The sequence below is a fragment of the Tuber melanosporum genome (assembly GCF_000151645.1).
Source record: "Tuber melanosporum whole genome shotgun sequence assembly, scaffold_116, strain Mel28".
Lineage (NCBI taxonomy): Eukaryota > Fungi > Ascomycota > Pezizomycetes > Pezizales > Tuberaceae > Tuber > Tuber melanosporum.
The window spans coordinates 15,804-35,191 of NW_003298773.1; the positions used below are offsets into that span (position 1 = coordinate 15,804).

The following is a 19,388-nucleotide window of genomic DNA, read 5'->3' on the forward strand; positions in this document are numbered from 1 at the left end:
CGAAGCTTATTCGTGGCTAAGGCTCACCGCCATTTCTAGCATCACACCAGGCACCGTATCAGTGATGCACAAGTGGATCATTATTCTAGCGTGTCATACTTAATACGAGGGGAGGATTCACACAGCCCAATCATCTGTTTCCATGGCAGTGGTAAGCCGGCGTGCAAATGTAGCTAGGTTGGGGGCTGAACTGCCAGGGATGTGTTTCTCTGGGTCCGGGTAATATTCTATCCGAGCTCTGAAAGTATTTAATAATAATATTATGGTAAATTAAGTGACCCGAGTGATTCTTGATGAACGCTTAAAGGAAGAATAGATTGCTCTCACGAAGCTCCTTCAGTCCAAGTCCCATAAGGGGCATAATTCTAAGGTCTAAATGCGGAACTTTCTGTGATAGTCTATGCCCCAATGCGCGGGGACAAGACTGCTGACTGGTATGGCACGGCGCAACCTCAAACACTGGGGAGGCTGACCAACATACCGGTACCCTAACCCTGAAGGGGCTGAGCCCATGCAACAGACTTGCGCGTCTGCCTTTGCCAGAGTCCTCCCCAACCAACCTCACATCCTCTCCTTCTTCTCCTCCATCTTCCTCTACCTTCTCACTTTAGCTCCAACAAACCTTAAAGAACCTCTACAAACAAAAGAACAAGCCAACAAACAATCATGTCCGTCAACAAGAACCCTACCGACACTAAGGTGGCTGCCGTGGCTTCGGACCCACCTTCATACACTGACGCTACCTCTTCCACTGTGCCCGTCTATGGCGATGGCAACGTCTTCACTGACCAGCCGACGATGTCCTACACTGCAACTTCCCCAGAGCCGTACACCCCTCGCAAGAAAGGGTGGATGACCGGAATTTTCGATTGCTTCGTCGAACCTGCATCCAGTAAGCTACCGAGAAACCTCTCCCCCATTAACACCAGCCTTATTTGCCCGAAACGAGTTAAGCGAAGCTAAAACAAAATTTCTTCTTCTTCAGGTGCCAAGGCCCTCTGCTGTCCTTGCGTTTCGTATGCGCAGACCCGTCATCGTCTCCATGCTCCTAATACCCCTGCGCCAGTTCTCTCGACCCCTTGCCTGGGCTACTGCCTTGTGATGTCTTGTTTCCCTGGTGCCGAGTTCATCTTTGGGTTCATGCAGCGTGGTGATATCCGTAATAGACTTCATATCGATCACTCGTTGCCCAAGGGGACCGTCTCACCGGCCTCCACCTCGGGCGAGCCTGGTAGGACGAGGGTTTTTGAGAGTATGGATAGTGCTGGTGGATGTGTTGATGATTTCTGGAGACACTTTTTTTGTGCTCCTTGCTCGCTTGCGCAGGAGGACCGTGAGGTTAGCCGGTGGGAGAGGGAGGTTGCTGGTGGTGAGGGATGGTGCGATGAGGATGAGGAACTTGGTGGATTTAGAGGCGTTGAAACCACCCGAGGAGAGGAGGGTATCTCTGAGGAAGGTGAAAGACTCTTGGGATGTGAAAGGGGTGAGTTGAGGGGGCTCCGGGGTTAAACGATCACTCATCCTCACTTTTCCTTACACCTTTTTTTCCTTTAACGTCTCTCTAGTTCCATTTCCCTTTGTCTACTCTTCTTTCTCGCTTTCCTTACTGGGTATTACTATTGGACAGGGTGGGTCGGTCGGTCGGTTGGTTGGTTGGTTTGGTAGGATGGGCTGCAGAGCATCAGCGTTTTCAACTCGGATCATTTCCTTACTCTTGTTCCTTTCTCGTTGTTTTTTCTTTTTTTTTCTTCGTTCCCACTCTTTCTACTAGGTTGCTATGTAGTTCTATAGTCATAGGCCAATACAAGTAGGTTGCTGAGCTCCAAACTTGAAGCAGAAAAACCCAGAATATAGCCATATACTCACGATCTAGCCGGGAAGTGAGAAAGTCCTCGTTTTCGTGTCCTGCCCGTCGCACGAGTAGAGTCATAAGTTTGCTTACCCTGAGCTGTACACAACCGGGGCTAAATTGGACCAGGATTACTGGCACGAGGGTGCTTGCTCGCTTGCTTGTTTACCCGTACTCGAGTATGGTGCCCTACTTGTTCGAGCATTGTCGCACAGAACACCTGAGAAGATCGAGGAACAAGTATGATTGGGGCTGCGGTTGCGGCCACGGGAGGAAGCGGGAGTGCACTGCACGATGCGATATGCTTAAGTTAGTTCATGCCAAGTTGGGGGGCGGTGGTGAGCGACCTGGGGTGAGATTCTGATTTGGATGTTGGGCTGAGGGTTGCTTAAATACTGTACTGTACTCGAGTATTCGCTGCGTATGTATATCATTAGGCAGAGTCAGGTGAGCGAGTGCTGTTGGTCGGAGGCGATTTTTCCTTGGCGGATTGCGGCATTGCATAAAACTATCATACCCCCTGTGATAATCCATACCGGTAAACTACAAGGCACCTGCCCCGAGTCCAACTCGTGTGTGGGCCGAGGGTGAGCGATGCAGATAGGAAAACATGCCATACGGGTGATATTTGATGATGGTATAATTTAGGTTCTCCCGCTCAAGTAGAATACCGGCACGATGAGAACAATACTTCGCCGTCGGTGCGAAGACTCCGCACAATACCACACATAACTGCACCGTACGGTATCATACATACCAGCACATAGACTATCATACACCCCAAACTTCCGGGGGCTGCGTTGTATGGTGGGAGGAGTGGGTCCTGGGGGAGGGGTTTCGGGGACTCCAACGTCGATCTCACCTGTAACGTCAGTGTTTGGGAAGAGGAGGGGCTATCCCGATAGAATTGAGGGGGGGGGGCGGTGCAATGGTAGACTAAGGGGAAAGAAGTTGTGGGTTCCGGAACGCGATTGGTCGCTATGATATTCTACTATACTGCAACTGCTATGACTCTTCGAAGACGTATGATAACTGGAGGGGTGGAATTATGATGCGTTGTTGAGCACGGTAGCGTTTTGCTACCGTGTCCCATTTTTAGATCAAAGTGATACCTCTATCATACTCGAGTAGGTAAAAGTTGTCGATTTTACGTATAGGATCATACCTGGAAGTGAATCACTTTTGAATAGTGAATTTTGCTTCGAAATCCTCGGTGTGGAAATTTCCTCCTCCCTCACCCCCCGAAAAAAAATTAAAAAAAAATTATGAGTTTAGCCCAAGAAGGCCGAATCTTAGAATAATGTTCTTGTACTGTACTCGTATGATATGATATTTTATCTGCTTAAGGATCGGGCATTAATCGAGGGATTTTTACAACTTTTTGGTCGTTTCAACTGGTTCACTTTCCCATTCCGATCCACTTCTCTATAATAATATTATTATCATAATATTATTAACGATGATAGCATGGTGACGGCGGCGCCGCAGGGGAATATCATACATCGTGCGGAAAAGGTCCAACTGATCAATCATACTTGTAAAAAAAAATCTGGGATTATGGGAAAGAAGCACATTTTGAGAGAGAGAAAAATGCAAGAAGGAAGGAAATTTTTGCCTTCCTCCCTTCCGGTCCTTTCTATTCGAGACTACTCGTAAGCTAATGAAGAGGAGAGGAGAATAAAAGCCTACTACTGGCTTCAAGGTTCCTACAGCGAGATACCACCACCCCTCCAATTGTTTCAATTGTCAAGGGTATCCCTTTCGCCCTCCGAGCACACAATATTCGTTATCGTAGCTAAGCTAACACCGACCCGCCCACGCCCATTTCCACCGGGACCAAGCATGAGATAGAGCCAAACCGCAATCGGCACCGCAATCGGCCAAAGTTAGAAAAATCGAAAGAAAAAAAAAAACACTATCCCTTCTCGACTTAACTCTCCGACAGCGGAGATAGATAGATACGATACAATTTTGAAACGGCGGGAATATAATGCTATAGTATGTAAAAGCCCAAGCGGGAAGGACGAGGGATCCCCGGAATTCCCATCGAGGTCTCCGTGAATCCGTCGTCGTCAGCTTCCGCCTACGAGTGAGCACTCATGACTCCCTCTCCATCCATCCTTCGGCCCCCGCGCGACGACTACCATAATCCCGGCCGGGAGGGGGTATATATCATACCCGGGGTTCGAGGAGTAACTCGTGATTAGTCTTCGTCTCCACTGGCCCCGCGGAGAGCCCTGCTACTCGTATCAAGATGCCCTACCTGGGGCCGTCGGTCCGTGCTGGTGCTGACCTCGCGTCTCGCCAAGCCGACAAGAAAACCGTTATCATAACGAGAACCCGGATAGAGCACACACCTTGTTTGACCCCGGGGGTGGAAAAGAAAAAGAAAAAAAACCTGAGACGGCCGAGGGGTGCGTTCCTTTCCGCCATGTTCATGTCATGTCATGTCACGCCATTTTTGTTCTCGGTTCACTGGTTCTCACTCTGCACTTTCTCTACATACAGTAGTAAGTTCTGGCTGAAAATTTCCCCTAAAATGGCCGTTCTATCATACTGTATCATACTCGAGTACGGTGAATGAGGGCGAAAATTAAAAAAAGGGTTTTTTATATTATGAGTACACTGGCTCCGTAAAAGTTTTTTAAGTGCTTGGGTCTTACGCTAAGACGTATGTATACAAGGTAAAAAAAATACAACCGAGCTTATGATACCAGGAGAGGCGACTTCAACGTCCTAGCGTGAGGTCTGGTTATTCCACACTCAACTCCACATTCCCACACGTGTACTGTACTAGGTAATTTGTGTATCGCGATAGTGGGATAAAAAATAAAAAATAAAAAACAAATCTGAAGAAAAGGAATAAATTACAATTCAAAAAATGGGGAAAGAAAATCTTCATCTCATCTCTGTCTCTTTCTTTGCTTGGCTAATTTAAATCGAGAGATGCGATGGGTTTACCTGCGGCGGCGGAACCGCTTAGCCTTAGTGACTTCGCGACAGGAGCCGAGGATGCAGTGGTGCTCGCCCTCTACCTTAACCTCAGCGTTGCCGGTGGCAGCTGGGAGATGTTAGATCGGGTTCTGACTGATCTAGGTTATGGGTTACGAGGAGGGGTACTTACCAGCAGCAGTCTTGGAAGTAGCGGTTCCCTTAGCACTGGTGGAAGCAGCGGCCCCACCAGATGGCTTGGGCTTAACTACAACGGTAGCGTTTCCAGCAGCAGCAGTTCCATTTCTTGCATCCTCACCCGCAACGGCACCCCCGGCACCAGCCAATGCAGAGGCTCCGACGGCGATCAAGTTTTCCTGGCCGGGAGAGTTTTGGGTGTACCTCGAGTTGAACTTGACAACAGACTTGATTTCGTTGTACGTCTTGACGTTGAGCGGGAGAGGCTTCTCAGTAACGAGGAAGGTAAGCCCTTCGGCACAGGGAGGGGTGGTCAAGGACCCGGTATACTGGAAGAGAGGGGTTGTCTGGACGTGGTTGATAACTTCGGCGAACTTTAGAGGACCGGTCTCAGTTACTGTGCCGGGGGTGGCAATCTTGGCGAGGTTCTCGGTGACCGCGCTCAAGAGCTCTGTGGTCGCCCCATCTTCGGACAGTTGGAAGGTCAAAGCTATAACCACCAATGCTCCGGATCCGTCTATTTTTTTAAAAAAACAAAAAACAAAAGATGTTAGAATCCATCACATACCAGGATCGAACAAGAAGAAAATTCTTACCTGCAGCTTCGTGAACCATATGTATCTCCAATGGAAAATACTCCTCAGCAACTCTATGCTCACTCGGCGTGTGGAAATGGAATTGCTGCAAGCTGAAGTCCTTTCCGCCGAAAGTTGTTGTACCATTGCAAATGACCTCCACGGTTGTCCCCAGGTTCTCGAACTCCGCCGCCTCCACGTCTTTAATAACCATTTTTGGAGCTTCCTGCGCGAGCTGGATGGTACTATCGATGTTTATGGGTGACTGCACTTTTGAAGTTGCACAAGCAGAGTTCTCCGCAGAGAGTGCTGCCCAGTTGAGAGGGCCCTGAAGCCCCACATACCCAAAGTTCGAGACCTCAACAGTGGCGCCTTCGGCACGAGGGAACAGACTCGTCCCGTACATACAATTCGCCGAGGAGAGGATCGGAGCAGAGAGCGCTGCCGCAACAAAAACCAATTGTTGTGTATACATCTTTGCTGGGGATTGCAGGGCCGGCTGCTGGAATTTGGACAAAAGAGATATGAGGGAGGAAACGAAGAATTGAAAGGAAACAAAAGACAAGTGCCTGCTGTCGACTTGAAGAAACAGGTAACCAAGGCACAGCCGGTTTCGAGAAATGAAATACAAGGAAAGGTGAAAGAGGAAGCAAACGAAGGAAGCCAAAAACCCCACAGAAACCCGCACAGGAAGAAGAATGATGGAGGGAGGACTGAAAAACGCTGGAAAACGTCCAAAGATATCCTCCTCTCCCTCCGGATTCGCCAAGGGATTCGAACATAACGCTTCAGACGTGTGTGTATATTTTTCCAGTTCTTGAAGCAGCCAAGCAACTTGGCAGGAGAGGCTTTCCGTAGGTACATACGCACTCTGGGCGGTGCAATCACTTAGTTGTAGGGTATTGGTGGGCTTGCGACGCAATTGTGTTTTATGCTCGTAATTGGCAGCGTATTACAAGAAGTAATTGCTACTCTCTAGGGCGGCAAACCCACAAAGGTCAACCGCATACCCAGCCTCGGCAGCAAGGTGGGGGCAGGATAGACAAACAGAGCGCTATAGAAGCGACATTCCCCAGCTGGAGCCTGTCCGTCCTTGGCGGAGAAGGAGGGCTACTCCTGAGCAAGGATCCGGCATCCGATCGACAGTGTAACTCCCATCCGCTCCCGCAGATATCGACAGATCTGAGCCTCCCTGTCCCCACTGGCGGTCGGGTACTTGTTACAGTACAAGTACTTGAACGTCCAGGCTCGGGTAGGGTGAGAGTGATTGGTAGTCAAATTTTTGGTTATGTACCAAAAGAAGAAGTATTTAGTAACTACTCGAGTAGGTGCAGTGGCAAGGGGGCAGGGGGTGGGCGCCTGTCACCGTTGATGTTTCGGGACGCCTGGCCAACAGCCATCCTTGGCTTCTGTCTTGGAGACTGGAGACTTCTTGTTTCAATATTCCTGCCCAAAACTTGGTCCAATCCGACCAGTTTTCCCAGGAAGGACGTAAAAAAGGCTCTTTTTCTAGCATTTCGCACTTGTGAAACCCATCCACCCCTTCCTGAACCACCTCAGATAGTTGCAGAACATTATCGAGCTATAGCTTCTATAGCGTAGACAATGCCTGTATTTTCGGATATGCTGTTGGATCCTCGTAGAAACCTTAACGCGTAGCGGGCCTCATGCCCAATACTTGTTGAACTCATGCCCCAATCCGGGAGACGGGAAGCCGAGTGCCCATCAGAGCCTGAAGGAATTTTTCTCTTTTTTTTTTTGATACCCGCATACTCGAGTACTCCCGTGATATTCGACAAAGTGGCCTCGGAGAGTTGTCCATACCCTCTAGATCATTTACTTCATATCCAAAGACTTCCTCAACCCGGGTTTTCCCCCAGCAGAAGTGAGCCTAACCGCCTTAAGGGTGTGTGTGTGGTGTTATCCTCTGTTGTGGAAGTACCAGTTCCCGGTACTGGTACTCTAGGACGGTACCGTAGGATGATGCGGAAATCTTGGCGTTTCCGGGGCCTAAGCCCTGCCATTCGTGGTTAACTACCGGTATCATAATAATATTAATCATAACATGCGAAAAGTTACTGCTATCATAGCACGACAGCCAGCTATTTTTGGATAAACCGTCCCTTGTGTTTGTCCGCATTAATAGACCCGACGCAGGGCAGGGCGTTAGGCGGGTTGTGGAGAGTCATCGTTTATTCAACCTATCCTACCGTGACGGGGTGGGTTTTCGAGACAATGAACTCGAATGTGGCCCCCGCCCGGGAAATAATCGTTATTCGCGAGAATACATTTCAAAATATCATGTACAAGTACACTCTGTAAAAAAAAAAAATTTGGTAAAAATTACGGGAAAATTATCGAAAATATATTTAAGAGGGGGGAGGCTAGATTATTATTATTATTATTTTTCCTCGGTAACAAAAAATCAGGGGGGAGAGGTTGGCATAGCTATGTATGTTATTGCTTTCAAAATAGTGTGCTTGATTTGACTTTCTGTGTAATTTATTGCAAGATTGCTGGTGAACTGACTCGTGGCTTGAAACGTGCCAATGTTCCTCGTCTAACACAACATTGCAACTACAACCATTTATTTAGCCGCCAAACCACTTACAATGACACAGCAGGAATTGTGAGGAGAAAAGAAGAAAAAAAACAAGCTGAGGAACAAAAAGCCTTTAAGGTTTTGAGTTCTCCTTATTCCATGTTATATATCTTTTTCATTTTTTTCTTTCTTGGAGGGGTTTTATTGTACGCCTTGGAGGAGGAGGAGGAGGTCACAGCTTGGAAACTCTGCCATGCTATATCACAGTATCTTACACATAGAACCCCCGTCCCCCGTGACACAATAAGCGATCGATCTTATAGTACGGGTACACTACTTGTACGAGTACAGTACAATACCGGTAAATGGCTTTTTATATGATACTCGGGACTGGAACTCGGCAGCGGTTGTGAGTCCTTAAACTAGAGCCCGAAGAGGAAGGAAGGGGTGGGGCTTTGATCTTGGGGTTGACTTTGCAAAAAAGGGTTTTCGGGTGGCGGGCCGAGCTCAGGGGGAGGGGGGGGCACGCAGTCGTTACAAACCCTTTTTTTGGGCAATAATACTGGCGGAGAGTGAGATCCATTATGGAAGCTAAGTATTTGGTACCGTAGCTGTACTGGCTATTAACGAAGGAAATTAGTTATCCCTGTGGAAGCGACGAACAATCGTACGGGGAATATGGATGTCTATGACTTAGTTTTGGGTCTCTTAAACGCTGCAACTTAACTGGTGAAGAAGAAAAAAAAGGCTTCCAATTTCAGCCCAAAATATCTTGTTGCAAATTGTAGGAGGTTTGTCTTTGCTACCAAGATAGGATGGTACTAGTACTAATAGGGAAGTACGGGAAACAGGGGTTGGCAAATATACTCGGGTAGGGTAAGTTGTGGCAAAAAAATATGCGCTTATCTGAGCGCTCATACAAAATCACCACCCCCGCGCCGAGTGCCTCCTCCCCGTCCTAAAAATATCAGAGCTTTACTCGGGTACCGTACTCGTAGCAGGCAAGAGGTATCCAGGAACAGGGATTTGAAGAGTACTCGAGTATAGTAAAAGGTCCTTGCATAATACAGACTCTCCATTCGTAATATTGAATAAAACGTCTTGCCTGCTTCGAGCGCTTCATTCTGGAGGCACCCCCCCCATTTCCCGCCCCCGAAACAAAGAAGACTAGTCTGTAGTAGGGAATAGATGGAGTTGTCGTTCCTGAGAGGTATTCAATAGATTTATTTATCCTGGTATATGATGGCATGCTATGAGCGGAATGCTGCCGTTTTTTGTAGTTTCGGTGTGCAAATCTTAGAATTCCTACGAAACTCAGCTGATTACTGATTCCTTCCCTTCCTCCCCGGTCATCTATTAGAACCCTGCAAATTCTAGCAATCGTTGTTCTTGTCTTCATATTTCCCGAGCTCTGTATCAGTTGCCTTCTTGACCTTGTTATTGTCGTTTTTTTTGGACCGGTGTTTGCCTCGTATCATACTGCGAGACATGACCGGAGACGAAGGTAAAACGCCTGGCTGATCTTCCCAGTATAATAGGAGATATGATGTGTATGGGGGAAGAACGCTTATTGAATTAGATCGACATAAATCTAAATATCTAGAGAATTCCCGGGGGAATTCTATGCCTTGGAGTTGCTGCTCTTGTCGTTTTGCTAATATCAAGGGTGTATACCACGGTGATATCAGACGCGCTGATTAACCCTTCTCCTACAAGGATAGAGGGATCCATAGCAGTAGCGAGGTAACGCCCTGAGTAATGTTTTCCATATCTCCAGGTCGGTTAATGATCGGAGGGTGCGAGGAATATTGCACGAGGGAAGAGTGGGAGTGAGTAAGTGTAGCGGGTGACCGACTGTGGTGGGTGAAAACAAAAGTTGTTGATGGAATGTCCCACTGTTAACCGTTCTTGATTGTTTCCTCACTAGGAGAACAAAGGATACGGAGTAGGGGGTAGTTGCGTGTGCTTTTTTGGCGACACCTCCCCACGATACTAGGGATCGTCATCGGAAAGTGAGTCCTGATGCCACTAATTCCATAAGATCCAACTTGCCAACACTCAGCGCATCACTGGTATCTGCTGTTAAAGAGCAGAAAGTATGTGCATAGAGAGGTCTGCGAGGCCAGAAATACCGCGCATACTTGACATTGAAATACTGGAGTCGTGACTAGCTACATCATGTGTTATTGGTGTCGACGCAAGACTTGGCTACACTCGGCTTCGCATATATACAGATCAGAACTACTTCCAAGTGGTCCCAAGGAATCAGCAGCATAGACCAATGTCAAGAAAAATCTCGATTGGTCTTGATTGACGCGAAATGGACGTGTCATGTGGGCCATCGAGTGTGAGCAGAAATCCTACGATACTGGATAGGGGAAGGGGGATCGGGGGGGGGCGGGGGTGGGGGAAGTGTGTTCCATTGAAAGATATCCGAGCCAGTGAAAGGGCCTCTTTGTATGCCACCCAGGTAGGACTATCAACGCTGCAGCTAGTGTGACGATTTTCGGGTGCGAGGGGAATATACTTCTTGGGAGTATGAGAATACAGCGGAATACGTTACTGTTTTGTCAGAACCTCGAGCTGTTTATCTTAAACAAAACTCAAATGCTGCACGCGATCTGGAGGGGATCAACAGGATATGGGGGTCTCCATTCAGTCGCTCAATTGCCACCTCACCATTGATCTTATAGGAAAGTATCACATCCAGCGGAGCGTCCTGCTCTGTATCGGAGGCGCTAATTATATTATGGAAACGCAGACGATGCTCTCAACAAAAACAATTGCAAACATTCCATAACAGCTCAATTCAGTTCTGAGGCATTATCTGCATGTGGCGAATGCTTCGCAGGTATGATATCGTGTCCCCGCTCTGATACTCGCTGTTCGGCCTATATGCGATTCGGCGGTGGCAAGCACCCGCCGTAGGCAGGATAGATAGACGGGAAAAGGCTTGGAATGTATCGCATATCTACTTTACAACAAATTACTTGGTGGGATGTTCGATAACCTATCGCGATGAAGCCGCCCATGCCGTCTCTTTAGCGTTTAATCCAAAGCCGCCGGGACCGTCACGTACAATCACTCGCTGCAGGGCGGACCAACCACCTTACCCCCACTCACTCCATAAGCGTCTTCGATAGAGTTCTTAGGCTCCCCATTTTTCCTTTCGTGTGCAATTTGCCTGTTCGCAAACCGCAATTTCGTCGAGTGCAGGCGGCAGACAACATTTAAGTCTGCAGTACAGCCACCGACGAGGCTGGGGCAGTGCAAAACCTGCATAAGAAAAAAAAAATTAGGGTTCTTCGAGTCCGCACTCCAGTTTGAGACCAAGGACTATCTACACCCGTGGAAGCTCTGAATCTGCAGACATAGTGAGGGGCCTTAAGTTATCGATGGGGAGTGAATATTTGCAAACGGGTCGCCAGGTGGAGTGGGTGACTGAGCTACCATACTCTGCAAGGCCGGGTAGTAATGGTAGGCGTGGAGCAGTCATGGTCGGGATATCCCCAACGACCGTTGTTCGAACCTTCTTCGTCGAAAAAACCGCATTTGCAGGATGAACATGTGCTGACGCTTTTGTGCTTTCCAAGTTATATCTTCAGGCTTGAAAGGTAGAATGGAGTTGTTATAAAACCCGCCACAATGTCTCATGCTTCGAGAGTTCAACTTCCCCCCAGAACACAACAACGAAATTACCACACCTTGATTACGGAAAAGATAAAATAACCTTTTACGAAATAACCGCGAAAGATATTGAAAAACGCCCGCAATTCGAAATGAGAGAAATTCAGACCATCCCCAGACGTTTTATCCCATATGCACGTCTCAAAGCATTCCTTGATAGTCTCTTCCCGAACGACTATTCGATTACGGTTAGGGTTCCTGTTCAATTTTTGTGAAAAAAAAGTTGACACAAGCTGGTGCGCGCAAGATCATCGAAGAGCTTTACACTGTCAAGGTCCCCAGAAAGCTCGCGGATGTAAGTTACCACTAGCTCTTTGGGACTAGGTAGCGCAGAGATAACATGAGACTAGAGCGAAATCGACACCCTTCAGGAGGACGAGGAGTAATTGGAACGGAATACTCTAGCCCACTGGGGGTGTTGGGGCTACACGGGGCATCTTTGGCGCATTTGGCAAGAAAGAATATAAGTACGAAATTGGGTTTGGGGGTCAGAGTGGTTGCATCTTGGGTCGCTCTTGGCTATCCTGTCCCTTGAATCTCGGGGGTTTTTTTTTGGGTTATGTCTTTTCTTATGCAACAGGCTTTAGTAGAGGGATGGATTAGGTGTCCTTTTCATTGATGATTTCGGTGGGGTCTTGGTGTTTCCGGCGGAGTGGCTAAGGGAGTCTAAGGGGGGAGTAGGGGAAGAAGGTATTGAGTGGAGCTTGTTTGATGCTAGGTTTTGGAGGACAAATGAATGAAATATTTGGTAAAAATGCCTCTAGATGTGAGCTCTACGCGTGCTTGATGTTATGCAGAACCGTGCCCAAAGGTTCTACTCTTGGAAATGTGAGGACTGAAATATGAATGCAGTGCTTTGATAGATTGCGGTAAAGTAGTGTATGATTTTAGGTATCATACTGAGGGTTCATATTACCTATAGGTGTATGCCCCAATGAGAAGGGGTTTCAGCACTGGAAGATTGATGCATCGGGTATTCCAATGGCCTCTCGCCATAGGAGCTGGGAAACTGAGTTTACAAATAGTACTGTGCTAAGGGACCGGGTGAGGGACTTAATGTGAAATTCGAGCGCCAAGAATTCAGGGTCCAAGTCTATTCTGAACCACTTCGCTGGGCTCGCCTAAGCATTGGAGGGGAAGAAAAACTTCACTTTCTTTGGCAGGTTGAGGCCCCTCATTCTAGGTATCGAGAGAGTGTGTGGTGTTGTTCGCGACAGGGGTCAGTTGTTGGCAGGTGTCGCTTTGGACCTTAACCTAGGGAATCCCGGCTCAACAGTTATCATGACAAGGGTCTCTTGCTTAGTAATATACAGTACTCAAGTACGAGTATACTAAGAGTGGCCGGAAGGCACTCGAGCACTCGACCAATTGCAAATAAGTGAAAACAGCATCATAGTAAAAAGAAGAGAGAAATGGTAAGACAGAGTAGAGTAGGGATTGAAAGATATAAAATGAAGAGCATAGTACGGTTGCCCACCAATGAAATCCAAGCCTGAATCATCGTCCTGTAAGGTACCCTACTGTACCACCCCTCACTGACGACGTGAGAGATTCTTCGTACGATACTTGGCCGGTGGAATATTATTCGGTACTTCATAAAAGCCCTTCTCAAAAAGCTGGGGAAAGCACTCGAGTACGGTGTTTTTCAAATACTGATTTAGCTGGCAATGGCGCAAGAGCGGTCATGGAAAGCGTGGCTTAAAGAGGCAAGTGAAAGTGAACCTTTCCCTGGAAATTAAATAGTGGGGGTTTTGGCAGAAACAAGGCCCTACCGGAGGTTATCGTCAAAGTCTAACTCAAGAGGGCATCTTTGTCGCAAATCTCGCTCGCCTATCGCTCCGCATGTTATTTGACTGTTCTAGGGCCATTTTCAGTTAAACCAAATTACTGGTATGTGGTAGTCTATCTTGAAGGGGAGCCATGAGAGATCGAGGTGCATTAACCCTCATACTGCTATTGACCTCCCGTCGCCCATTTCACCGGCACTTTAATCATGATTCCTCGCCAGTGACATGACTACGACACTTACTCGTCACCCATCGCGAGCAGCGCTGAGAAAGAACATCTTGTCTGCGTCTGGTCTGCGCAGCGAGCTGGAAAAACAAGGCACTTTGGAGAGGTAATTAGGGTTCAATCTTATCTTATCAGTTCAATCTAATTCTATCACCCTATCACACATTCTCATCCATTATCAATCAGTTTCCAAGGATCACGAGTTGTTTTTGTTGGGCTTGGCGGTTCTGCGGCCACTCAACGCGGTGTGAACGTGCTGGGTGACGCGAACTTTTTTTTATCCTTCCTTTCAAACTAACCACCCCTCACACCTCTTATCGCATCCTTACAGACTCGTGCCACCCCACCGCTCTGCGCATTCGGATTCATTTCATTTAACACTTCATCTCTTAACAACGGAAGTACCTCTTGGTGGCAGACTTTGGGAGATGCCTTCGTTGGTGCACAAGCGCTCTACGCAGCACTTTACGGATAACTCCGGGCCTGAAGGTCTACCATCTCGGGAGTCCTTAGTTCCCGGCGGAAATCCAAAGCGTGTTCGTATCATACCTGAGGAAATGTTCTCCGACGATGAATTTGGTGAGGATCAAGATGGCGAGGATAGCGACGTGCTTGTGAAGCCAGATATGGATGGAATCCGTCTTCCGTCGGAGGCTGATTCAGATCTGGAAGAGGAGGAAGCCATGAGTCATGGAGGAGGCGAAATAGAGCGGAATATTCAACCTTTTCAGCCTGGAAGCATTGTTAGAATTAAGGCTGAGAATTTCGTCACCTACACGGCTGTTGAATTCCTTCCGGGCCCAAACTTGAACATGGTTATCGGGCCTAATGGAACGGGCAAGTCGACCATTGTCTGTGCTATTTGTCTTGGATTGGGCTCTAGCCCGGCAGTGAGTTTCTCTCTTTGGCGATTCTAGGAATTTTAGTGATTTATGGTGTATTGGTGATAGAATCTTGGCCGAGCAAAGGAAATTTCGGAGTTCGTCAAACACGGCTGTGATACGGCTGTCATCGAAATCGAATTGCAGGGAAAGGAAAATGAGAGAAACCCAATCATTAAACGGAAGATTGGACGAGAAAACAACACCTCCACATTTACGCTCAATGGTAGGCTACAACTGATGAATGAGGGATCTATTCTTTGAGTGTTGAGGTATGCTCATATGTTGCTGTTAGGTTCGCCTAGTACGCCTGGGAAAATTACGAAGCTTGTAAAATCCTACAACATCCAGATAGACAATCTTTGCCAATTTCTTCCTCAGGACCGTGTTGTTGAGTTCGCTGGCTTAACGGCTATTGATCTATTGACTCATACCCAACGGGCCGCGGCACCCCCAGAGATCCTTGGTCATCACGAAAATCTCAAGAAGCTTGGTAAAAACCGAAAGGAGTTGCTAAATGAGTTAGAAATCGACCGTAATCAGTTGGCATCAATGGAGGCGCGACAGGCTGCTTTACAGCAGGATGTTGAGCGCCTACGGGAGAGACAAGAGATTATTAAAAGGATCGAGCTGCTGGAAAAGGCCAAACCCTTTGTTAAATACCGAGTGGCGAGAAGTCTAGCCAAAGATGCCAAAGATGCAAGCAAGGTTGCTGAACGGGAACTCCGCGAGCTTGAGCAGCAGGTCGAGCCAATGACTGAGGCGCCCAAGGCAAAGCGCAGATATCAGAAGGCCCTTGAGAGGTGCGTGGTGGCAAGGAAGAAGGAACTTGAAGCCAAAGAGGCAGCAGTTACAAAGTTCAAAGATGATGTTATAGGGAAAGCCGATGAGAAGATAACAGACATTACCGATAAAATGGATGCAGCTAGATCGGCGGAACAGACTCGGAAACAGCAGATAGTGCGAGAAAAAGAAAAAATTGCCAAACTTAAGAAGCAATTAGAGGAGGGTCCCCCAGAAGTCGATCTGGCCTATTATAACGGGAAGATTGTAAGGATCCTTGATTCCGTGGCGGCAAGTTTAATTTTGACTAATAGGTTACACAGAGTGATAGCAATCATGAGGTTAGAGACATGAAAGCGAAGATCGATGACATTGACTCAGAGATCAGACCCATGGTTGAGAGGGCGAATCAGATTACCGGTCAAATAAGTCGGAAGAACAAGGAGTAATTCCCCTGTCACGCTCTTGTGTGGCCTTTCTCTAACGGGGGGCAGTCTTCAGGATTTGAATTCGGTTATTGGAGTTCGTGAGAGAATGCTTGAACGCATGAGCAGGGATACCCATCAAGTTTGGCAGTGGATCAAAACCCACCAGGGTGAATTCAGCCAAGAAATACTTGGTCCCCCAGTGTTGACCTGTAATGTTACCGATCCCAGATACGCCGATGTTGTTGAATCGCAGCTCGGCAAAAACGACAAGCTTGCCCTTGTGGCACAGAACAAAACCGATTATCGGAAGTTATTGGATGTGTGTTTTGGTGCTGGTCCTGAGAGTCTAAAGTTGCGCGATGTTACCATCAGGGAAAATTCCAATGTCCCCATTCCGCCTTTGCCGATGGCATCAGAAGAAGCGCGAGGGTTGGGGTTTGACGGTTTTACTATCGACTTTATAGATGGACCAGCGCCCGTTATATCAATGCTGTGTCAGGAATGCCGCATTCACACAACGGTATGTTCATATATGGCTCAGGTTCGAAATCACATACCTAATTTTTCGGAGCATAGCCTATAAGTTTCAGAGAGTTTACTGCTGTCCAAAATAAAAACATGGAGAGTACCAGGATTAATAGATGGATCACTGGGCGAAATATGTACACATTGCGGAGACGTTATGGCCAAGTTATGACAAACGTATCCTCGATTCGCAATGCTCAAGCCTTTGCTGCGCAGCAGGTTGACACACAAGCAGAGCAGGAGATTCGTCGCTCCATTGGAGAGATGGAAAGTGACTTGGAGGATGTCAAGAGAAAAATAGAGGAGCTGAAGGATTCAAGGGCTACATTTGTTACCAAATATAAGGCGGCGCAGGCTGCCAACCAAAAGATCAAGACGGAAAAGGTTGCAAAGCAGCATGAGGCAGCAAAGTATGTCAAGCTTAAGGCGACTCTAGCAAGTGCTGAGGAGGATCTCAAGAGGAAGATGGGAGGCGGGGAAGACTATAAAGGGAGCATGAGAAGATGGAAGTCACAGAAAGAGGAACTTGTGATGGAGAGGGCAGTTGATGCACAAAAATTCGCAGTAGGTTGTGTCCATTGCCTTATTGGTCGCAAAACTAACAATTGTGAAAGAACCTTGCGAAAGGTCTTGTGGCGATCCATAACGAGTTAATCTTGTGCCAGATTAGACTTGCAGAGGCAGGCTCGGATGTCGAGACCTTGCAGAGGAGGATCCAGGATGTATTACGAGACCTTGAAACTAAGAAGACTGAATCTGCTGATCTCGCAAAACATGCAACTGAATGTGCCGCCCGTGCTCGCGCGCTTCAAGGTGCCTGTCGCAAGATTATACAGGGACTCTCTCCCGAAGAATCAGAATTCATGAACCAGATTCCTCCCGAAAAGAACGGCGAAGATATCGAGACAGACATTGAAGCCGAGAGTGCCCGACTCGATTTACTTCACGAAGGAAACCCCAACGCCATTAAACAATATGAAGACCGTGCAACCAGAATTCGGAACCTCGAGGATAAAATTGCTGAGCGAGAAAAGAACTTCCAGAAACATTCTGCTGCTATAGCTGAACTTCGGGGTAAATGGGAGCCTGTAATTGACCGCCTTGTTGCAAAAATTTCTACCGCCTTTTCAAAGTCCTTTGAGAAAATCAACTGCGCTGGCGAGGTCCGTGTGCACAAGGAAGAAGACGAATACGATAAGTGGGCTATACAGATTTTGGTCAAGTTCAGAGCAAATGAGAGTTTGCAGATCCTGAACAATCAGCGTCAGAGTGGTGGCGAGAGAGCTGTCAGCACAGTTTTCTATCTAATGGCGCTGCAGAGTCTTGCGCGTAGTCCTTTTAGAGTTGTTGATGAAATTAACCAAGGGATGGATCCTAGAAACGAGCGACTTGTCCACCATAGGATGGTTAGTATTGCTTGCCAAGAATATACCTCGCAGTAAGTCTTTCCTTGATATATTCTCTAACGCGTGAGATATGCTAAAAAGCGGAATTTTGTAGGTATTTCTTGATCACCCCCAAACTCCTACCTGACCTCTCCTACCACAAGCGGATGAAGGTCCATTGCATCTTCTCTGGCGATTGGCTCCAGGAGGACACAAGGTTGGACCCGGACAAATACCTTAGAATCGGGGCTAGGTTGAAAACAACGGCACATTAAGCGTCTCTTTCTTAGAGTGTCATTTAAACCACTGGGGTGAATGGCTTGTTTCCTTTTCCCATCACTCTTTTTATTTCTATTTACTGGACGGTTGTCTTGCGCATATATTACTTCTTTGTCTGTTCGTGTCTGGAGTACTTACCACCTGGAGTTTCATCTTCCCTGCTTGGTCAGGCGTTGAGTACGACCTCGAAACGGGTTTTAAATCTAGTTGTGCTTGATTTTCGTTTCACTCTTTGGTTCTGGGATGATTTTGTTACGATAATTACAATACAGTAGGCTTAGTCAAAATTACCAATTTCCTGGCATGCAATGTTACTACTTGTCTGACGACGTGACAGTAAAATGTTATCTCTGGGCCATACAATTGTGCAATCTTTCGTTGACCTTGGCTGAAGCTTGGGTAAATTATCATAATTATGATATAGAAATGAAAATCTGTTCCTGGGAATGTCTTGGCTGACGACCTACCGGTAACACACGCTGCGGTCAAACCATCCCGGCAACAGACTCGTTACACTAATTTCCATGCCTGATTGGAAAGAAAAATGAACATGTGAAAGATTGAAACTACTCCACTTTCTGCGTAGACCCTATCATGACCGCCGCGTGTCAATTTTTCTAGTCTTACTCGAGTAGTCTAAATCAAGCTCCAGACTAACTTATTCCTTACTATCTGATCCCCCCACAAGACTGTCCCCCTCCTCCCCCCCGCTTACAACCACCATCCTCTCCTGGCTTCCAGATTAGATATCGTGATATTGGGATGTCACCAACAGCACCAGCTGCGGAAGAAGAACCTCCACCCGCCTCTTCCACAGCTTCCACTAATGTTGTAATGTCAACTCCGCACCCCGCTTCTGGTCCTACCCTGCTGCCAGCACCAGTTGCCTCGCTAGTTTCGCTGATATCGAGATCGACGACTGCGTCTATTCGGCTAGGGTCGATTATCGGCGGGACAATTCTCGACTCGGCACGGCTTGGGACACTTACGGGGTTGGAGATTGGGAGAGCTGCTGCGGAGGGAATTTTGGCTAGAGCAGGGAGGGATGTCCGGGATGATGGATGGGCTGATAGAAGCGTAACTATCCATCCTATCCCATCCGTAGCAAAGCAGGAGAGTCTGAATTATTAGCTCGGGGCAGATAAACTTTGTCAGATCGTCAATATCACTCACGCAGCTTCTACTATCTACCGGCTTCGAAATCGGCTTGACCACACTTACTACTGTTAGTGGCCTTGCGGAAACCTACGTTCTCACCCTTGATTCTATATTCGGAAGCACGGAGAGTTCGCGGGCAATTTCCGCGATCGTA

The 19,388-nt window shown here is 47.5% G+C and overlaps 3 protein-coding genes; 2 read left to right on the forward strand and 1 right to left on the reverse strand.

Moving 5' to 3' along the window:
• Positions 1-567: 567 nt before the first annotated feature.
• GSTUM_00001686001 (uncharacterized protein) lies at positions 568-1,842 on the forward strand. XM_002835730.2 has 3 exons: positions 568-892; positions 986-1,483; positions 1,566-1,842. The coding sequence occupies exons 1-3, from the start codon at positions 667-669 to the stop codon at positions 1,769-1,771; spliced, it is 930 nt and encodes a 309-aa protein (XP_002835776.1). The 5' UTR covers positions 568-666; the 3' UTR covers positions 1,772-1,842.
• A 2,964-nt stretch (positions 1,843-4,806) lies between these two features.
• GSTUM_00001688001 (uncharacterized protein) lies at positions 4,807-6,227 on the reverse strand (the record flags this gene model as incomplete). XM_002835731.2 has 3 exons in its annotated part: positions 5,575-6,227; positions 4,974-5,495; positions 4,807-4,910 (listed from the first exon to the last, which is right to left on the reverse strand). Exons 1-3 carry the CDS (start codon positions 6,026-6,028, stop codon positions 4,807-4,809), a joined length of 1,080 nt encoding a protein of 359 aa, XP_002835777.1. The 5' UTR covers positions 6,029-6,227.
• Positions 6,228-14,223: 7,996 nt separating this feature from the next.
• Positions 14,224-18,072, forward strand: GSTUM_00001689001 (uncharacterized protein; the record flags this gene model as incomplete). The annotated part of the gene is made up of 8 exons (XM_002835732.1): positions 14,224-14,685; positions 14,746-14,902; positions 14,972-15,726; positions 15,783-15,904; positions 15,954-16,407; positions 16,464-16,976; positions 17,027-17,850; positions 17,913-18,072. The coding sequence occupies 8 exons, from the start codon at positions 14,224-14,226 to the stop codon at positions 18,070-18,072; spliced, it is 3,447 nt and encodes a 1,148-aa protein (XP_002835778.1).
• Positions 18,073-19,388: the final 1,316 nt, after the last annotated feature.

Excerpts from the sequence above, each read along its gene's own strand:
- GSTUM_00001686001 (XM_002835730.2), top strand. The coding sequence starts at position 667 with ATGTCCGTCAACAAGAACCCTACCGACACTAAGGTGGCTGCCGTGGCT. Across the intron at positions 893-985 it reads CTTCGTCGAACCTGCATCCA|GTGCCAAGGCCCTCTGCTGT; the intron begins GTAAGCTACCGA and ends CTTCTTCTTCAG. Across the intron at positions 1,484-1,565 it reads ACTCTTGGGATGTGAAAGGG|TTCCATTTCCCTTTGTCTAC; the intron begins GTGAGTTGAGGG and ends ACGTCTCTCTAG.